The following is a 20,142-nucleotide window of genomic DNA, read 5'->3' as shown; positions in this document are numbered from 1 at the left end:
CGTCCAAGATTACATTCTTTATTTTGCCATCTCTACTCCATGGGCTTAAAATACAGTGGGGGCCACATTGTTTGTGTGATCCAAAGCATTCATTTGATGGGCCCTCACATAGATAGATTGTGCCCAAAAAATCAGCTCCATAGGACCATCCTAACCCTTCAATTTGTGGAGGCAAAAAATGGACAGATTTGTGAAGGTTTATACCCGTCCATTTTTGCCTCCACAAATCAAAGGGTTGGGATGGTCCTATGGAGCTGAATTTTTTGGGCATGCCCTATCTATGTGAGGGCCCATCAAATGAATGCTTTGGATCACCCAAACAATGTGGTCCCCACTACATTTTATGACCACGGAGTAGATAACTTATCTACACCGGAGTAGGAACTCTTTTCTCATTATGTATATGATATTGATATATTGGTATATGGGAAAACTGTTTTTGAGCTCGAGCTTAGGTAAGCTTATCTGGGCTCGAGCTCCAAAACATTTTGGGCCCACATTTTTGGGGTGATCCAAAGCATTTATTTGAAAGGCCCTTATATAGATAAGGTGTCCACAAAAAATCAGGTAGTTAGGGTCATGGTTTTAAATTTTGACAAAAATCCAAAATTTCGGATTTCGGTGGGGACCGAAACTGAAATCTGGCGAAATTCATTATTTCTCCATTTACCACATTTCGTCCAAAATTTGGATTATATGCCTTGTTTAATTAAAAAAAAAAGTGTTACAAAATTTTGGCCGAAATTTTGGAATTTCGGCGAAAATTCGGTCCGGTATTTCGAACCAAATTACCAAATTTCAGACCGAAATTTTGAATTTAGCTGAAATTTTGGTTTTCGGTGGGGTCCGAAACGGTTACTGAAACCAAAATTTTAAACCATAGTTAGGATCATCCTAACCCTTCCATTTGTGGAGGGAAAATGGCAGATCTGTGGGGACTTAACAGTCTCTGTCCATTTTTGGCCTAAACTTTTGAATGTGTTAGGATGATCGTATGGACCTAATTTTTGGTACACACCCTATCTACTAAGGGCCTTTCAAATGAATGCTTTGGATCACCCAAAAAATATGGGCCCACATGAGTTTTTGACGCTCGAGCTCAGAAACAGTTTTCCCTTAGTATATATGATATTGATATGTTGGTATTTTTATTACGTTAGGAGATGTAGACTTGCATATTTTTCTTATGGGACTTGCTAGGCAATTCTGCAGAAAGCCATTCCCAGGATTACTTTTTTAAAGAGAGAACAGCTAGCCGCCTCTATCAGTTTTTGTCTAACTCATTTTATTCATCTGTTGAACAAGTAATCCTAGAAAGGCTTTATGTGGAATTGCCTAGGAAATGCTACGTCTTATACTAGCTATTAGAACTTCATTTATAGCTCCCTGGTGAACTGTGAGAATAACAAATGAAGGCTGGTGAATGGTGAGAATGACAAGTTATTGAAGGTTGGTAATTATTAACGTAGAGCTTGGGATTTTCTATGAGGTTTATATGCCACGGTAATATCTCCTTTCATCTTAGGCGTGGAAGGATTTCCTCCATTTTTCTTTTTATGAATGGGGCCGTACCTACAAGAAGAATATTACACAAGACTGTAATCAAGGTTAACACAAGAAGAAAATTCTAAAACAATTAGGCTCTATTGATAATATCTAGAGTTTGACTTTTACAGTTGAATTCACCTACCCTAATAAATATTTTAATGTATGTACCAAATGCACCAGGTATCATTCAACACTAATTTTACAAGGTACTATGGATTTACATGGATAGAGAATTATGAATGTAACTTAGATTTACTAATGCATGAGAATTACCTCTTTTGGAGTAATTTGTTGACAGGAGGAAAGCCCGTTGCACTTTGACTGAATGTTACAACTACTATCTCCTCTGGCTTGAATGCTGGATGAATTTTTAGGTTGTATTTCTTATGTTATATATAGTGAGATCCCCCAAAGTCATCTAAAGCCATTAGAAGTGGGCAAAGCCTATATACATTCCTCTAAGTAGGCAAACCAACAAAGAAGAGAAAAGGTTGGAAGAAAAAAAGATGGCTTCCAAACCAGGCCTCCTCACTGAATGGCCATGGCAAAAGCTTGGAAACTTCAAGGTATTCCCATTTTAGCAGAGTTCTTTGCCTTCTATCTTCTTTTTTTATCTCTCTTTTTTGGGCACTTGTTAGTGGGTTTTTAGTAATCTGATGGTTCTGTTTTTTTTGTGGTGTAAGTACGTGCTTTGGGCACCTTGGGTAGTACAGAGCACATATTCATTCCTGACAGAAGGAGAAGGAGAGAGAGATCTTTCCAACTTTCTGATCTTCCCTTTTTTGCTGTCAAGATGGGCTCACAACCAAATATGGATAAGCTTATCTCGTTTCCAAACGGGTAGAAGCAAGCACAAAATAGTTCATAAGGGTATTGAATTTGAGCAAGTGGATAGAGAAAGAAACTGGTTAGTTCTCTCTCTCTCTCTCTCTCTCTCTCTCTCTCTCTCTCTCTCTATATATATATATATATATATATATATATTTTTTTTTTTTTTTTATTTTTTTTTTAATTTTTTTTAATTTTTTTTATTTACGTGTTTGAGAAATTAATGGCAGGGATGATCAGATACTTTTGCTTGGAGCTTTTTTATATTTGGCTAGTAAGTATTTTCCCAATGGTGATCACTTACCATTTTGGAGAACCGATGGTATTATCATCACTATTCTCCTTCATGTGGGTCCTGTGGAGTTCCTCTACTACTGGCTTCATAGAGCATTGCACCACCATTACTTGTATTCTCGCTATCACTCACATCACCATTCCTCTATTGTTACAGAGCCCATAACATGTAAGCTGCTCTTTTCCTTTATTTTAACACTGCATGTTTAGAAATGAATTATATTATGCTACTGATCGATATTCGCCCTACCATATATTGATAATATGACAAATTGTCTTTTCTTTTTTAGTTAAAAGACAAGGTGATCGAGTTTGTTAGTAGGAATATTAGGAGCCTATATCTTATCTTAATTAAACACTGCAAAATAGATGTTATGAGAATATGAGAGCAGCGTCCTCATTTTGGACTGTGCAAAATGGAGGTGACATGAAAGTACAAGGGTGCAAAAAAGATATGGAATATGTATGTTTGATGCCTAACACATAAATGCCACCTAAATAAGAAGAAGAATGGTTTTTTGGAGACAAGGTGGGATTTTTGACATACAAGCAAGGCCAGGGGTTGACTACGATATTGAGGTTAGTGGTAGGAAGAGGCCATCAGGAAGAGGCCGTGATGAGGATGGCCTCTCCCTACACACCTTGCATGTAGGCCACACCACCCCATAGGCTCTCTCCAGGAGCGATGCCAGAAATTTTGCACAAGGGGGGCAAAAATTATAGTAATTGTTTTTCTCCAAACAAATGAAAGCAATATTATAGTAAAGGGGGGCATATTTTAGAAGGAAGGGATATAAAAATGGTAAAATTAAAATTTTAAACTTATTTTCTATCTTAGGGATGATTGGAAAGGGGGGCATATTTTTAAAAAAAGGGGGTAAGTATAAAAAAGGTATTAAAAAGAGGGTAAGTATAAAAAATATATTAAAAAATAAAGGTATATATTTTTTTCCCAAAAAATTAAGTGGGGCAATTGTCCCCATTCCCTTTCAAGTGCCATCGCCTCTGGCTCTCTCGAGTCTCAACCGAAACCTCAGCGGTTTGACAGTAACAAGGTTTTAAGGGGCTGATTTTTTAAAAATTCAGAGAAAATGCTTAGGCTCTGTTTCTTCTACGCAAAAAATGGACTTAAAATTTGATTTAAGTTGAACATAAAACAAATTTTACGTCGAAAGAAACAGTGCCTTAAAAAAAGGGAAATGATATCTGCGCCAAGTGTTTTGATAAACATGCGCTCAACTTGTTTGTCGTGTAGTATTTAAAGGGATGTCAGAGGATATTACAGTTCTCAAAAAGCGCTTAAAACCCTTTAAATGCTAGACGACAAACAAGTGGAGCGCATGTTTATCAAAAACACTTGGCCCAGATATCATTTCCCCACAAAAATTGTGGGTATATAGATACAAACTTAAAAATAAAAAAAGGAATAAATCTGAAAAATATAAAATGATTGTAGTCCAACATAATGGCTGATAATTATAAGATTCAGAGAAAATCTTTAGAAAAATGGAAAAGATGTTATTTATAGGGTGTGTGCTTATGTGGTCACATAGTGCAATATTTTTCGAAAAGTATTGTACAATCCACTCCATAGGATGATCCAAACTGTCCATTTGTTCAGCAATAGCGTAAATAGGTCAATTGTACCCCAATACTCACTTCCATATGATGATCCTAACCCTCCGATCTATAGAGGTTTGAAAAATACTAGACTATATGGCCACTCACCATAGCAAATCCCATATATGTTTATAAATTTGAAAAGGCCAATGATATTAGCAGTTGGACACTACCATGTATTTATGAAAAGGCCAAAGATATTAGCAGTTGGACGCTACCATGTAGTTATGAAAAGGCCAAAGATATTAGCAGTTGGACACTACCATGTAGTTATAGTTGCACTAAATCACGTTGTCTTTTATTATTTAACTAAAGTGTCGAAGCTTATTACAATTCCCGAAGAGGTGTCAAAAACCAATTAAAAAAAAAAAGGTTGAGTATCATTTAGTGACCATTGGGAACATGATTTTACACGTACTTTGATGAAAAAAAATCTCAAAACGGGTGTAAAAGTATAAAAGTAGGTGTAAAATCATTTCCCTAATGGTCATTAAATGATGCTTAGAGGGCACTTGTTAACAAAACTAAAAAAGAAAAGAGGTGACTTACTACAATTATCAAAACAAGGTTGTGCGAATATCATTTCCCATTTGGAAATTAAAAGAATGAAAATATGAATAAGTGAGAAAAATGAATTATTTGTACAATACTTTCTCAAAAATAGTGGACTGTACGTGCTTACACCGTATAAAAACTCCGTATAAACACATGATGGGCCGAAAAGTAAATTAAATGCGAAAAGTAAACTTTCAACCAACCGCATTCATGAAACGAAATAAATATGGATCCACTCCGTACACTCTGAAAAAAAAAAGCATGGTTGGGCTGATCCTGTTCGCACACAATTTGTCAAATCAAATAAATGGTGGGCCCACCATTGGCATATTATACTAGAACTGGCAAACGGGCGGGCCGGGCCGGATTTGACCTGGCCCATACGGGTCCGGGTCAAAATGACCCGAAAAATTTACGGGTCACTAAGCTTGGACCCGCACCGGCCTGGACGGGCCGGGTCGACCCGCGGGTCACCCGGATTTTTGACATATTTTTTAAGATATTTTTTGTTTGTATAGGGATTTGCTAGCCACCTTCGCCAACCATTTATGTTTACTGTTTGAAAGATTTGTCTTATTGTGGAAGATTGGCAAAAAGTACGATTTTTGAAAAGGTGGCTAGCAATAAATAATAATCACTGGGTACAAAGTTTTAAATGAGAAATTAGGGAAAAATTCTAAACCCTAAAAATTAAGAAAAGAAAACCGAAAGAATGCACTAAGATATGACAATTACTGAAAAAACTACAAAGAAAAAGCAAAAATTATGACAATTACAGAAAAAAAGTCAAAAGTGCTAAAATAAAACCTTTTGAACTTTTCTACGGGCACCCGCGGGTCAATTTCAAACGAGTCAATGATTGGTGACCCAGACCCAAAATTTACGGGTGGGCCGGGTGGACCCGCGGGTCCGGGTCACTTTTTAACCGGTCTATATTATACTAGTTACAGTAAAGTGAAGTGACATATATATTCTCACCTTTTCTTTCCTGCGACCGGGTCACTTTTTAACCGGTCTATATTATACTAGTTACAGTAAAGTGAAGTGACATATATATTCTCACCTTTTCTTTCCTGCGACAATTCCCACTAATGTATTAATGACTACTCTATTATACTACAAGGGGCTGTCCTAGGAAAGAAAAGGGAGCGAATATATTATTTCCCTTGTTAAATGAATATAGCATCACATACAAGACAATGATTTTATGTATGAGAAATTATACTGTGGCTCTATTTTACACATGTGGGAAAAGGTACACTGAGGCAAACCAATTTGGATGATCTAAAATGTATTCATGGGATTTGTTGGTCCCCAGCAATGATAGTTTGTGCCATAAAAATCTGCACTATGCTTCGTTTGGTTGCATAAAAGCTCGGCAGGCGCCGTTGGATTGAATGTGAAATATTTCACATTCGATATTGTTTGTGCCATTCCACGTTTGGTTGCCAAAATGCATTGGACTCCCATTTATTCCCTTGGATTTATCTCATGTAATAATTGTTTGTCTCTTACTTGTTCCTTTATTCTAAAACCAAAGAATTATGGTTGAATTTTCTAGGGAATGATGCTCTCTCTATCTCTCTTTCCTCTCTCCATATATTGGTAATGACACCCCCTACTTTTTCTTCTACCCTTCCATTATTTGCTGCACAACCAAATACTATTACACAATTTTCCGAGGTAATTCTAGGCAAATTAAAATTCTTGTCTCTTCCCTGTGACTTCCTATTCCACTAATCTCCGAGCAACCAAATGTAGCGTAGGATGACACAAACTCTTAGATATATTTGCTGTAAAATAAGCGTCTTTGGAGAGTTGAAAACTGAGAACATTGAAAAAAAATGAAAAAGAAATCGACGATTTAGTATCGTTTTGTGGAGAAATTATTTGGGGCACGCCTTATCTATGATGTTTACCAACAATTGAATCGTTTAGATAATCCAAATAGGTGAACCCCACTTTACTTTTTTCAACATGTGTAAAATTCGACGGCTATGTTATTTCTAAGCTTTTGCTAAAAAAATGAATTCGAATCAACCTAAACCTGACCCAATTTTATGGTACAAGCTTAACCCAAATTCCCAAAAATCAACCTGAGTTGCACCCCTTGGTGATGTTGATTTTGAAATTCTCTAATTTATTGGCCAAAATAGCCATTATAAATTGGGATATCTTGGCCAAAATATCCTTCCGATGCCGCAATATTGGCTGAAATAAATTTTACTACCTTTATTGATATATTGATATTGGACTAGAGGGTCCGATATTAGTATATCTCGGCCGAGATATATGAATAGACGGTTAGATTTTTAATCAATGGAAAAAAGAATTCTGTGGCCACTTTCACTTTGAGCAAAATACCTCAGATATCTGTTCTATGCTTCTATCTAACACTTTTATTTGTTTTGATTTTTTGTATGTGACACAGCTGTGGTTCATCCCTTTGCTGAAATCCTGGTTTATTTCGTACTTTTTGCAATCCCCGTGATAACTGCAACGCTCACAGGAGTGAATTCCGTGGTAGCAACAGCTGGTTACTTTACTTACATTGATTTTATGAACAATTTGGGGCATTGCAACTTTGAGATAGTACCCAAGTGGCTCTTCAACGTTTTCCCCCCTCTTAAATATATCATGTACACTCCCTCGTAAGTTTCCATATCCCTTAAGCTTTACATACATTGGCAATTTTCTATTTTTATTCCAACTATTTTTACACATTGGGTCACGTTCATATGAAAAAACCCTATAAACAGAAAAAATTTAGGCAAATGATAAATACGCCCCTTGTCGGTTTTCATTACTTGGGACACCCAAGTGAAGTGTACGGCGGCAATCACGCCCCTTCAAATCCTTACCATGTGATGACGATGTACAGCTGCCTCTTTGCAGTCATAGATAAAGTTCACCTGGGTGTCCCAAGTAATGAAAAGGGGCACATTTATCATTTCCCAAAATTTTCATTATTTAATTTTCAGACAGTATAGTGGTGTCCACTTCTTAGGCGGATCCAAACCGTTCAATTAATGGGCCACAACTATATAGTCCATGGGATGATCCTAACCATCAGATCCGTAGAGTCTTCTATTATGATTGAGAGAGAGAGAGAGAGAGAGAGAGAGAGAGAGAGAGAGAGAGAGAGAGAGACTTGGGCCATGTTTGGCAACCATGAAAAACACAATTCTTCCATTGAGTATTTGTGGGGCTCCAAGTGAGAGATGGGTGAGAGACAGAGTGGTGAAGTATAAATAATTAAATAACACCAACTCTAACAGCTTAAGCCCTTGGAGAAATTGGCTGTTTCATATATTCCAGTTTTCTTATGTTTCCAATCTTAAGCATATGAAGTTTATGTTAAAAATTTGTTATAAGTTTTCAATTGAGAAAGTAAAAATTGGATAATTTTTAGTGATGGAAGAATTAGGAAAAATCATAACTTGGAGAAGAAAGCGGCCCTACTAGAATATTCTGGGTCAACCTTTGATTGATCCAAACCGTTCATTTCGATCTACAGGTATCACTCTCTCCATCACACCCAATTTCGAACCAACTATGCACTCTTCATGCCATTCTACGATTACTTATATGATACGGTGGATAAGTCTTCGGATGACTTATACGAAACTTCACTGGAAGGAAAGGAGGAGAGAATAGATGTAGTTCATCTTACCCATCCAACTACATTACAATCAATCTATCATCTACGGCTAGGATTTGCCTCCGTGGCTTCTAAACCTTATGCTTCTAAATGGTATTTATGGATGATGTGGCCAATGACGTGGATGTCGATGTTGCTAGCATGGATCTTCGGTTCCACCTTCACTGTGGAGAAGAACCGATTGAATAAACTCAAAATGCAGACATGGGCAATACCAAGATATAGTTTTCAAGTAAGAGATATATTAATCCTGCATTTTAGATTGGCCATCTTTCACCTTGTGTTTAGATGATTTTGAGAATAGGTTCCACCTTCATGTACAGTATTTATTATCATGGCAAAGAGCAAAGATCAATAGCTTGATTGAGAAAGCCATACTGGATGCTGAAGAAAGTGGGGTCAAGGTGATAAGCTTAGGTCTTCTAAATCAGGCAAGTTCAACCACCTTCTTAACTATGAATTCTTGCTTCCATTTTCTTACAATGTAGTTTCTTAAAAACCCATATTTATTGTTAAATTATCCCCAGTAATTACTTTGGTAAAGTTGGTGCAAGGGAGGGTTAGGGCCACTCACCTAATGTTTTAAATATATCAATCTATAATAAGTGGGATTGATAAATTGAAGGGCGCTCTTGCGAAGAAAAAAAAAAAAAAAAAAACCCGTCTAAACAGCGGTCCTATTGGCCTTCTCAACAAAGTTCATTTATTGTTCCTATAATTTTATGTTTTTCCACATTTTCATATTTTTCTATGCCCTTATAAATGAACTTTGTTGAGATGGACCAATGAGGTCGCCCTTGTAGCTGATTTTACAAGGCCGCCCTTCAGTGTATCATTCCTCATATAATATATGCTGAACATGTTTCTTTCCTTTGTCATTTGTTTTCTTTCTATGGAAATTTTTTATTGGAAAACATTTTTCAGTAAATATTTTTATAGCTCATGAGTAGCATGGGTGGGGCCCACCTTTTTACAGCATGTTTTGATATGGTAGGGCCCACCATCTATGCCCAAATCTATGCATAGGGTGGGTCCCAAGCCCATGCATACCGTGGGGCCCATTATTTTACACCCCTACATATAGCATGGGCGAAGAATGCTAGTAAATAAAAGATGGTTTATTTCCTTTGTTAAAGCTATATAACTTGGCCTCAAATTACAGGGGGAGGAACTAAACAGAAATGGTGAGTATTATCTTCAAAAACACCCAAAACTCAAGATCAGAATCGTAGATGGGAGTACCTTGGCGATTGCCGTTGTGCTTCATAGCATTCCCAAAGGAACAAAGAAAGTTCTTCTAAGAGGAAACCTTTGTAAGACAGGTTGTGCCATTGCCTTAGCCTTATGCCATATGGGTATCCAGGTACATTTACTCATTACATCTACAAATGCCATTTTTTTATGTACTAAATGGGAGTGTTCAAGCTTATATATTTGGATTTGGCGAGTTAATATTGCCAATTTTTCTTGTTGTAGACTTATGTTGTAATGATTGTAACAAGGGTTGAGTTGGAACAGGTTACTACGGCTTGCAGGGATGAATTTGAGAAGCTGAAATTAAGCTTCCCGGGAATGTTTGGGAGTTACTTGGTCTTTTCTGATAGTCTTAACGTGGAGGTAACATTCTTTTGAGTGAAGATGGGTTAAGAATATTTTCATAAGAGGAAAATGCAAAGGCCCTGTTCATTTTGGATTTTGACAATTGATTTTGAATCATTGCATTTAGTGTGAAACAACCAAGTACTAGCTTTTGGAGTAATTGGTTGTTTCACATGGTATTAGACCTATTGCCCCTTGGCAGGTCCTGGGTTCAAAATCCAACAACTCCTTGATAATAAAAATACAAGTGTAAGGCCAAGTGGCCATCCCAAAAAGAGGGGAACAAGTGAGCGGAGTGTTGATGTATAAATGATTAAATAACACCAACTCTAACAGCTTGAGCTTTTGGAGTAATTGGTTGTTTCACATTTAGGCCCTGATTGTTTTGGATTTTGGATTCCAACTCTGATTATTTGACTCAAAATTAAACGTAACTTTGCGTCCAATAATCAGTTTTGTCTCACAATCAGTTCTCAAAATCCAAAACAAACTGGGTCTAAAATAGTTAATAACTTCTAAAGAAGCCTTAAAGTGACATGTGCAAATAAGATTAATCAAGATAATGTTATTTTCCAATAAGGCTCAGTTTTAGTAGCATACGACTATTATTTGCGCGCATAAGATTATGTATAAATAGGACTATATGCAAGGCTTTAGTTTTTGTAAGAACAAAGTCCAGTATGATATATGCCACATTTTTCATGCTCAAACGAGCCATGTGGCAATCCAGGGTCTATTTTAATTTGTTATTTATTCTTAAAGTCATGTTTTAAGCGTCATGGCATTCTATGATCCCATTGAGTTTTGTAGACATGGTTGGTGGGAGATGGATTGAAAGAGGAAGAGCAGAGAAAGGCACCCAAGGGGACACATTTCATTCCTTTCTCACAGTTTCCTCCAAAGATATTTCGCAAGGACTGCACTTACTACACCACCCCTGCTATGAAGATACCTAAGAACCTTGAGAACATGCATGCGTGTGAGGTCAGTACTTTGTCATTATTACTGTTACATTTTTTGTTAACCAAACTTCCTTCGCAGTTCATTGTAAGCAATTTTTCATTCACCACGTTTGTAAGATGATTAGTATCATTAATACAAATTTTCATTTTAGACTTTGACAATCGATTGTGAGGCCCTGTTCGACTCCAAAAGTAACTTAGTAGTTATTTTATAGTTAATTCTTTTTAGTTATGTTTTGAATTCAAATAGAGACAAACATACGAAAATACATAGGATAGAATTTGAGACAAACATAACACCATACAACTTCATAAATCACCTTTGAGGAGATTTCTAACTTATTGAGGCTTAAGCTTATACTTTTAGAAGCAAATGTGAAATTTTACTATTGATTAAAATATAATTTAATTTAGTTTAAGTAAATTGTGCAAATAGTAATATAATTAATGTTTATACTTTAAGGTAATATTAATTTTCATTTCTTTGCATATGTGTGGCAGAACTGGCTCCCAAGGAGGATTATGAGCGCATGGCGTGTAGCAGGAATAGTGCATGCCTTAGAAGAGTGGGACGAACATGAGTGTGGAGACAAAATGCTTGACATTGAGAAAGTATGGGTAGCTGCTCTTAACCATGGCTTCCTTCCACTACTCCAGGCTTGATTATCCTATAAGTATATATTTGTATGTTTTATCGAAATATATAACTCATGATGGGTTGTTATAATCACCCCCACAATTTACTAATTCCCTCATTGTTTAGTACAAAAGGGTTTTTGGTCTTTTACTTAGTACAAGGTGACTTAACGCAATTATCAAACCATGGCAGTGCAAATATTAGTAGCCTAAAAAATTTTACTTTTCATTAATTGAACCAAAGCCATGAAAAAGAGAGAACTTTCCAAAGAAAGCTCATTAAAGATTTTTCCTATCAATCAAACACGCCCGTAAGTGGGATTGAAATAAAGGGGCAAGAGAGTTAACGGGAAGGTCGGACAGGAGTGGAGAAAGGAATTGGATAGTCAAAAGGAAAGGTAAAAGTTGGAAGCTTGGGAAAAAACGGTCAAGAAAATTTCAAGATGGGAAGTTGGTCATGGTGTCAAACTTGCCGGCATGGCCCACAAAAGTAGTGGCCCACATGGCCTGTCGATCGCTCCCCTAACCCGAGATCTAGGCCGGGCATGACACGAGTCAGCACCGCACACTTGCAAGGCGAACCCCAACCATGCAAGGCATTCGATATCATACATACAATTTAGCCGACATATTCAAAATAAACCCAGGCAACTATCATAGTGTCACAGTACGTAAATGGATATTAAATAAAAATAATGCAATAAAGTCTCACACAATCCCCATATCAAAACTTAACAATTAACGTTCATAATAACCTAATAATAGTTACTCACTCTAGGAACTTGTAAATCAATGATCTAAGACCCACAAAGCAGCTCGCCTGGTCTCTAAAATTTCACGAGCCAGTTCCAATGTCTGAAAAATATAATCCATGGGTGAGCTAACATCACCAGACATGCAATTGCTACACCTTTTTGTTGTCTGGTAATCTCTATGAATTTGGGTGTTACTTTGGCAAACGAACACATCAAGTAATAAAAAATGTTAAATTTTTTTTTTGCGTAGGAAATGCTCAAGGATCCCTTGCAATTGGCATCCAAACAGAGCCTGATGTTTCAAGGGGCCACACTTGCAACACTTGCAGCCCGCAAGCAATAGGGCAATGATATCCCCCCCTCCTTCCCTTTTACAGAAATCGTTAACTTTTAAAGCATTTGGAGTTACCGGTTGCACCTCCCCCCTTCATATATCCTAACAGTATCTGTTGCCTATGCAATAGATGTAGTCATTACTTGCTCTCCCATCAAACACATGGCATCGATCAAGCTTCGCCTATGGTCCCACCAAGAAAACATAAATCATTGATTTTTGTAGTCATTTATCTTAGGCATGGATTGTCCAATCAAAGATGATCTAAACTCTACTTTGGCTGGCCTTATGATTGCCATTTAGTCAATCGTGTGAACTACATCACCACCGACTCTATGCACCGACTCTTCAGGAGTCCTTTTGTTTTTAGTGTTTTGTTTTATAGATAGATAAGAGTTTGTCTTTTATGAACTTCTATAGGATTTGTTTAGAAGAGTCTAGTTTATCTCTAGTTCCATGTGGTTATCCAACACAATGATGTATGTAAAGTGAACATGTGAATACAGTGATGTATCTTCCACGTTTTTATGCGAGAGTGCCACTCTTTCATTTTTCTGCAGAGAAGAGCTTTCACGTACAGGCCGAGTGCTTTTTATGGTTTTTTGTGTATAGAAAATTCTCTTTCATTCAAAAATATACCAAAGAAAGTTTACAAGTGGTATCAAAGCAGGTGTTCAACCGGACTACCGGTTTGTTCTTGGATTTGCTTCGAGGGGATATCGAAGTGGGAATACCGGTTTGTTCTTTGGTTGCTTCGAGGTGATATCGAGGTTGGAAGAAGAGATGGCAAAAAGTGTTGGTATGTTAGCGGGAATTGAAAAGCTCAACAATACCAATTACATCTATTGGAAGTCGTGCTTGGAGTCGTATCTGCAAAGCCAGGATCTATGGGAGATAGTGAATGGCAACGGCACCGAGGTACCAGAAGAGGGAGCGGATACATTACGAAAGTTGAAGATCCGTGCGGGAAAAGCGTTGCACGTATTGAAGGCGTCAATACAGAAGGAGTTGATGGAGCATATTAAATATGCAAAAACTCCAAGCACGGTTGTAGTTCTTGGAGAACGAGATCGACTCATTAACACAAGGTAATTTATCCGTTTCTAATTATTTTATGAAAGCTAAAAACTTGTGTAATGAGATATCTCAATTAGATGAGGAATCTAAGATTAGTGAAAGCCGGATGATGCGGAATCTAAAAACTTGTGTAATTTATCTGTTTCTGACAATGAAAAATTACTAGAAAACCGTAATTTTTATTTTTATGGATGTGGTAAGCCTGGTTATATTAGAAGAAATTGTCAGGCTAAGATTGAGACCGATGATGTGAATGTTGTCATCAAATCCAAAGACAAGGAGGATGACGACGATGGTGAATGGGACATGCAAGATTCTTTTGCATGTGATGTGGCAGTGGAAGAGACTGTTATGAAATATGACTTTGAGGGGGAGGTTTCTTTTGCACTGAATGTTGTAGAACCCTCTATTATGACAAGTCAAGTGTGTGCAACAAGTTCTTCGGGAAGGAAGAGTATTGACTATGAGAACGATTGGTTGATTGATTTTGGATGTTTGCACCACATGACTGGAAATAGAAATAAGTTTATGCGGTTGCGAAAATATGATGGAAATCATGCTGTTGTCACAGCGGATAATTCTATCCATGCTGTGAAGAATGTGAGCGATGTGACGGTTACCTCACTGTGTGGTGAGGGAAATAGCATCCTCAAAGATGTGTATCACGTACCGGGCATGGCGAAGAATCTAGTGTTGGTAGCGCAGATCACATCAATAGGCAGATATGTGCTATTTGGACCCGATGATGTAAAGGTGTTTGAGAAAGTGGATGTTTATGGCAATCCGATCATGCGTGGAAAACGGATGGAGACGATGTATGTACTATCAGCAGGAACGGCTTATGTTGATAAAGCTCGCTGGTGAAACTCCAGAGTTGTGGCATGCGCATCTTGCTCACGTCGTGTATGACAAGTTAAAAATTATGGCAAAACGAAATCTTGTCAGAGGTATACCACTTTTCGAGAATGGCGGAGATATGGTTTGTGCTGGATGTCAATTTGGAAAAGCACACCGTCAACCTTTTCCTCGATCAGAGTTTCACTCAAAACGACCATTGGAGTTGGTTCACTCCGATGTATGCGGTCCAATGAAGCACAAAATATGTAAGTGGAAAATGTTATTTTCTTATATTTGTTGATGATTTTTCGAGATACGTGTGGGTTTATTCTCTACAGGAGAAATCTGAAATCTTTGAAAAGATCAAAGATTTCTGTGCACGTGTAGAAGCCAAAATGGGATTTAAGATCGATTGTTTGAGAATGGATAATGGTGGAGAATACACTTCTCATTTTCTTTCCACCTATCTAAGAGATCATAAGATCAAAATTCAATTCACTTATCCTGAAACTCCACAGCAGAACAGAGTTGCGGAAAGAAAGAACAGGCACTTAGTTGAGACGTGCCGGAGTATGTTACATGGGAGGAATGTTCATCCTCAATATTGGGCGGAATGTAAACGCGTCGCCGTATATGTAACTAATCGTCTTCCGCAACAACGACTTGGTTATGAGTCACCTTACCAAAAGCTCACTGGAAAAAGGCTGTCAGTTAAACACTTTAAAGTGTTTGGTTGTGTTTGCTATGTGCTTGTGCCAAAGCAAATGAGGACAAAGGTGGAGAAAGCGACAGTTCGAGCCATGTTCATTGGTTATGATGAGCAAAGGAAAGGGTGGAGATGCTTGGATCCATGTACGAAAAGGGTCTGTGTCAAGAGATGTGGTGTTCGATGAAGCATCATCTTGGTGGTCCGTGGAAGATACCGCAATGCCGGGCTCAACAGATTTGATTGGCAGTTTGAAAGAGAGATTGGATTCGATTGTGCTACCACAATAAAATCATGGTGTAGCAAATTCGGATTCGATCCAAAAGATGAAAAGCACAGTTGATCTCTCACAGATGGATGGTGATGTCTTTGAGTCAGAACAGGAAGCGCCATGTCAAGGTTCGACGGCAACCCCACATAATGGCAGTTCGACGAGCAAGAACTCTAGTCCATGGAAGACTGGAAAATGTCCGTCGCGTGAAAAAGATGTTCCAGTTTCACCAGAAGAGTTAAGACCATCGCAACTTGAGGATTTTGAAGAGCGTGAGTTTATTGCATCTAAACCACGGAGATTGACGCATATTCCAAAGGCAAATCCGAAGTACGCAAATTTGGCGTGTTTTTGTACGGTAGAGGATTCAACATTTTTTTGTGATACAAAAGGCGTCAAGGAGTGGCGAATTGATAGATCGAGAAAATTTTCTGGGAAGGAACTTAGCCTGGCTTGTGAAGAGTTAACACTGAAGGGGAGTGCTAGTCATTGATGTCTCGTGCATGGCGTCGGAGGGGTCAGGCCGACGGGGTTGATTCATAATGGGTTTGAGTAGTTTGGCGAGTCGGTGTTGAGGGGGAGAATTGTGAACTACATCACCACCGACTCTATGCGCCGACTCTTAAAGTCCTTTTGTTTTTAGTGTTTTGTTTTATAGATAGATAAGAGTTTGTCTTTTATGAACTTCAATAGGATTTGTTTAGAAGAGTCTAGTTTTATCTCTAGTTCCTTGTGGTTACCCAATAAAATGATGTATATAAAGTGAACGTGTGAATAAAGTGATGTATCTTCCACGTTTTTATGCGAGAGTGCCACTCTTTCATTTATCTGCAGAGAAGAGCTTTCACATACAGGCCGAGTGCTTTTTATGGTTTTTTGTGTATAGAAAATTCTCTTTCTTTCAAAAATATACCAAAGAAAGTTTACAAACAGATCTGATCACATAAATGAGCAAAATAGTAAGTGTCTTTTAAGAAAAGCGGGTCACAATCTGAAGAGAGCAACGGCCAAAATATATGCAATGCCAATGTCCTATCAACCCAAATAGCTGAACTCCAATCTGTTTTTTAGGGAAATGATATAATTCGGCCCTTTTGCTTCCCCGGGCCACCCCTTGTCGTTTAAAAGAGTAGTCATGACTCATGAGCATGGTTTTAAATTTCGACCGAAACCAAAATCCGAAATTACCTCAACATATAAAATCTCGGTCGAAATTTAGGAAATTTCGGTGAAATTTCAAACAAAATATTAATTTTTTATTCCTTTATAAAATTTCAGCCGAAATTACTGAAATTTCGGCAAAATTTCAAACAAAATATTAATTTTTATTCCTTTACAAAATTTCAGCCAAAATTACAGAAATTTCAGCCCAAAAAACCTACATTTTGCTTGTCTTTACCGAATTTCGGCCAAAATTGAAATTTCGGTTTCGGCTAGGTCCGATATTTCAAACCATGGTCATGAGTCATGACTCGTGAACACACCAGAGGGGCTGGCACATGAAATACATAAGCCTTGGTAAGACAATGACGCGAATACCACTTTTCCTTATTTAATTGGGAAATTTTATTACATAATCCGCTCCGCATCATTACTTCAACGGTCATATTTTCCAAAGACGAAACCCCAACAGCCCATCTTCAAATTTTCTCGACCGTTTTGTACCCACCTCCCAACTTTCGAATGCCTTTCTCCGCTCCCATCCGATCTTCCCGTTAACACTTTTTCCCCTTCATTTCAATCCCAATTTCTATCACAATGTTCTAATCCCACCTTCCTCTCTGAAGATCAAATCATCTTCAGAAAAAAAAAATCAAATCAAGCAAACATATCTCTAAACCATTTGTATTATTATGGGGTGTTTTCTTGCTTGTTTTGGTTCAGTTGAGGGGAAACGTAAAAAACCCAAAAGCAAAACGCTCCCTAGAGACTGGGTAAGAAGTTTCATTAGCTCAATAATCTTAACTTTTTCTTAGCTTTCTTTAATTTCATTCATTCATCAATTCAATAACTAATATTAGTTTTGTTGCAGAGCCGAGGAAACTATGAATCTTTGCAAACCACTTACCCATTGAAGGAAATTAAATTAGAAGCAGAAGAGGGTTCACTACAAGATCCAGAATCTAGGTCATCCATTAATTTTTCTTGGGTGTTCTCTTATAAATGTTGTTTATTTGATTTCTTTGAGTTTATTTAAGCTTAATCTGTTCTCGGATTCTGAAGTCATAGTTTCCTCTTAAGGGTTTGTCACTGTTTTCATTTTTTTCTTATCTACAACTCCCTTTTATTTCATTCTTAGCTTTTATTGATGAGATTAAAGTGTATTCCGAGATCCATTAATTTTCTTGGGTTTTCTCTTATAAATGTTGTTGATTTGATTTCTAATTTTGGGCCAATAATCGGTTGGGGGGGCCTCACAATCGGTTGTCACACTCTGAAACGAATAGGGCCTTAGTGTTTATTTAAGCTGCTCTCAGTTTTGATCCCATAGTTTCCCAAAAGGGTTTGTCATTTTTTTTCATTTGTTCTTGTCTAAAACTCCCTTTTCTTGCATTCTTAGCTTTGATTGATGAAATGAAAGTGTATTTTATTCCATTATTTTTTTTCTTATTTTTTTCAGAGATAAACATGAGGACCTGAGCTTAAGCAACCGAAAGAAAGTCACCTTTGATTTGAATGTGAAAACATATGCTGAGGTTTTGATTCAAGAAGTTCCAAACAATTCAATTGAGGTTGATTGCAAAGACAAAGAAAAGGATAAGGAAGATAAGAACACAGAAAAACAAAGCTCACCCCTTTCTCTATCAGTAGAAAATTCGACTCCATCAAGTACAGGATCTTATCCCGCGAACCATAGATACCAAAATTGCATAACCAGTGACAATGAAGAAGAAGAAGAAGCAGAATATGACGACAGTGATTTTGATGATGGCGATAATGATGATAATGGAGAAGAAGAAGAATCTTTCGAGTCCTATTTCTCACTTCCCATGGAGACTGAACGAGAAATTTCATCAAATCCCGTGGCCGAGGAAGAGGTTGAAGATTCAAATTCCAGACCCATTTGCGGTTCTCCAGATAGGAAATCGAACTTTTTGGCTAATGGGGCTCGAGATCGGAGCCAATATGTTCACTCTGTGTTGAACCCAGTTGAAAATATATCTCAATGGAAAGCTGTCAAGGCGAAAACGCCACCGTTAAAGCACCAGAAGGAAAATATCGAATTAGAGCAACAATTACATATACCATTCAGTTCAGAGCCAACTTTCAAGACCCCAAAGCCTAAAATTTCAGCTGGTACATACCCAAGTTTCAATGCTTCCAATCAACCTCCAAAGCAAGAAATTTCGGTTGACACTAGCCTTTCAAACTGGTTGATTACGTCAGAAACCACACCCGGTAGCAAGACAAGCATTGCTGAGTCTGAGTCATCTGAAAAGAGCACATCACGGAGATCAAATTCATCAATAAATATGGACGATCGACCAATTTTAGGTGCTTTAACAGTGGAGGAGCTTAAGCAGTGGTCCGTGACTTCGTCGCCAAGAAGGTCACCGAGTCGCAGCCCGGATGATATCCCCATTTTGGGTACTGTAGGAAGCTACTGGAATCACAAAAACCAGGCCGTGGGTTCGGGCTCTCCTCATATGTCTGGTTCAGACTCTAAAGGAATACCAAATACAACTAGCAAATACGGAGAGGTATTGAGAGTGTAAAGCAGGAAAGCATGAGGTTTGGTTTGAAATTTGAAGTGGGAGGAGGTTATGGGTGTTTTTTTCATTACTTGATAATGAGAACTGATAAAGTGTGTTTGATGTGCAGGATAAGAGAGTGAACTGGCACTCAACGCCATTTGAGGAGAGATTGGAGAGAGCTTTGACCCATGGTGAAGCTGAAGCTTACTCAAGTTACCCTCCTAGAGTATGTTAGATAAGTTTGTGATGCTCAGTGATTATGATTGTGTGTTTACCTTATTTATTTCTGTCCCCAATTCTGTTGAAGGTTTTGTCTAATTTAAGAGTCCTATGCAGTTGTGTTGTATTGCTAGAGAAGTGGTTTGGTGATTGTATTTATTATTGTTTAAACAAAAGGAAATAAATGAAACATTTTGCTAAGTGCATTTATGCATGATCATCTATAATTGAATGATTGAATTGTAAACCTTTCTTTGTTAATTTGGAAGAATAAAAGTAACGATTGGAACAACCAAGAGAGAGAAAAATTGCTATATAAAAACAATAATGTGAAACAGCTAAATACTCAGGAAGAAAACGTTAGAAAACACTCCCTTTCTCTGAAAACGGTGGAAGATAACTTTATTCAATGCACTCATTCTCTTTTTATATACAAAACTATAATGATAAAGCTAAATACTATCCTAACGTTATCTAATCTTTAGAGACCGTACATCTCCAACTATAGGAAACGTTAGCAGGCTCCTTCTCTGACTATAATTAAA

The 20,142-nt window shown here is 37.5% G+C and overlaps 2 protein-coding genes across 4 annotated transcripts in view; both read left to right on the top strand.

The window, feature by feature from the left end:
* The first annotated feature begins 1,955 nt into the window (after window positions 1-1,955).
* The window catches only part of LOC143890134 (very-long-chain aldehyde decarbonylase GL1-5-like), a 67,652-nt gene continuing 49,465 nt past the window's right edge, over window positions 1,956-20,142 (top strand). Inside the window, exons 1-10 of one of the 2 annotated variants that reach the window (XM_077394697.1) lie at window positions 1,956-2,114; window positions 2,232-2,455; window positions 2,607-2,839; window positions 7,277-7,496; window positions 8,363-8,738; window positions 8,830-8,937; window positions 9,669-9,869; window positions 10,025-10,123; window positions 10,916-11,089; window positions 11,569-11,769. In XM_077394697.1, coding sequence (XP_077250812.1) covers window positions 2,055-2,114; window positions 2,232-2,455; window positions 2,607-2,839; window positions 7,277-7,496; window positions 8,363-8,738; window positions 8,830-8,937; window positions 9,669-9,869; window positions 10,025-10,123; window positions 10,916-11,089; window positions 11,569-11,730 — 1,857 coding nt within the window. In that variant the 5' untranslated portion in view covers window positions 1,956-2,054 and the 3' untranslated portion in view covers window positions 11,731-11,769. Of the gene's footprint in view, window positions 2,115-2,231; window positions 2,456-2,606; window positions 2,840-7,276; window positions 7,497-8,362; window positions 8,739-8,829; window positions 8,938-9,668; window positions 9,870-10,024; window positions 10,124-10,915; window positions 11,090-11,568; window positions 13,319-20,142 lie in introns of those variants that run through there. The other variant, XM_077394696.1, reaches the window with a different exon arrangement.
* LOC143889182 (uncharacterized) lies at window positions 17,279-19,844 on the top strand. Of its 2 annotated transcripts, none has more exons than XM_077393380.1 (4): window positions 17,279-17,617; window positions 17,716-17,810; window positions 18,304-19,384; window positions 19,506-19,844. In XM_077393380.1, exons 1-4 carry the CDS (start codon window positions 17,537-17,539, stop codon window positions 19,611-19,613), a joined length of 1,365 nt encoding a protein of 454 aa, XP_077249495.1. In that variant the 5' UTR covers window positions 17,279-17,536; the 3' UTR covers window positions 19,614-19,844. The 2 variants fall into 2 exon arrangements, with proteins under 2 accessions (XP_077249495.1, XP_077249496.1); XM_077393381.1 differs by having other exon boundaries at window positions 18,304-19,415.

Source organism: Tasmannia lanceolata, unplaced genomic scaffold, assembly GCF_043159265.1.
Source record: "Tasmannia lanceolata isolate RefF3 unplaced genomic scaffold, GAP_Taslan_0.1 ptg000013l, whole genome shotgun sequence".
NCBI lineage: Eukaryota > Viridiplantae > Streptophyta > Magnoliopsida > Canellales > Winteraceae > Tasmannia > Tasmannia lanceolata.
This window is presented reverse-complemented; position numbering and strand designations above follow the sequence as displayed.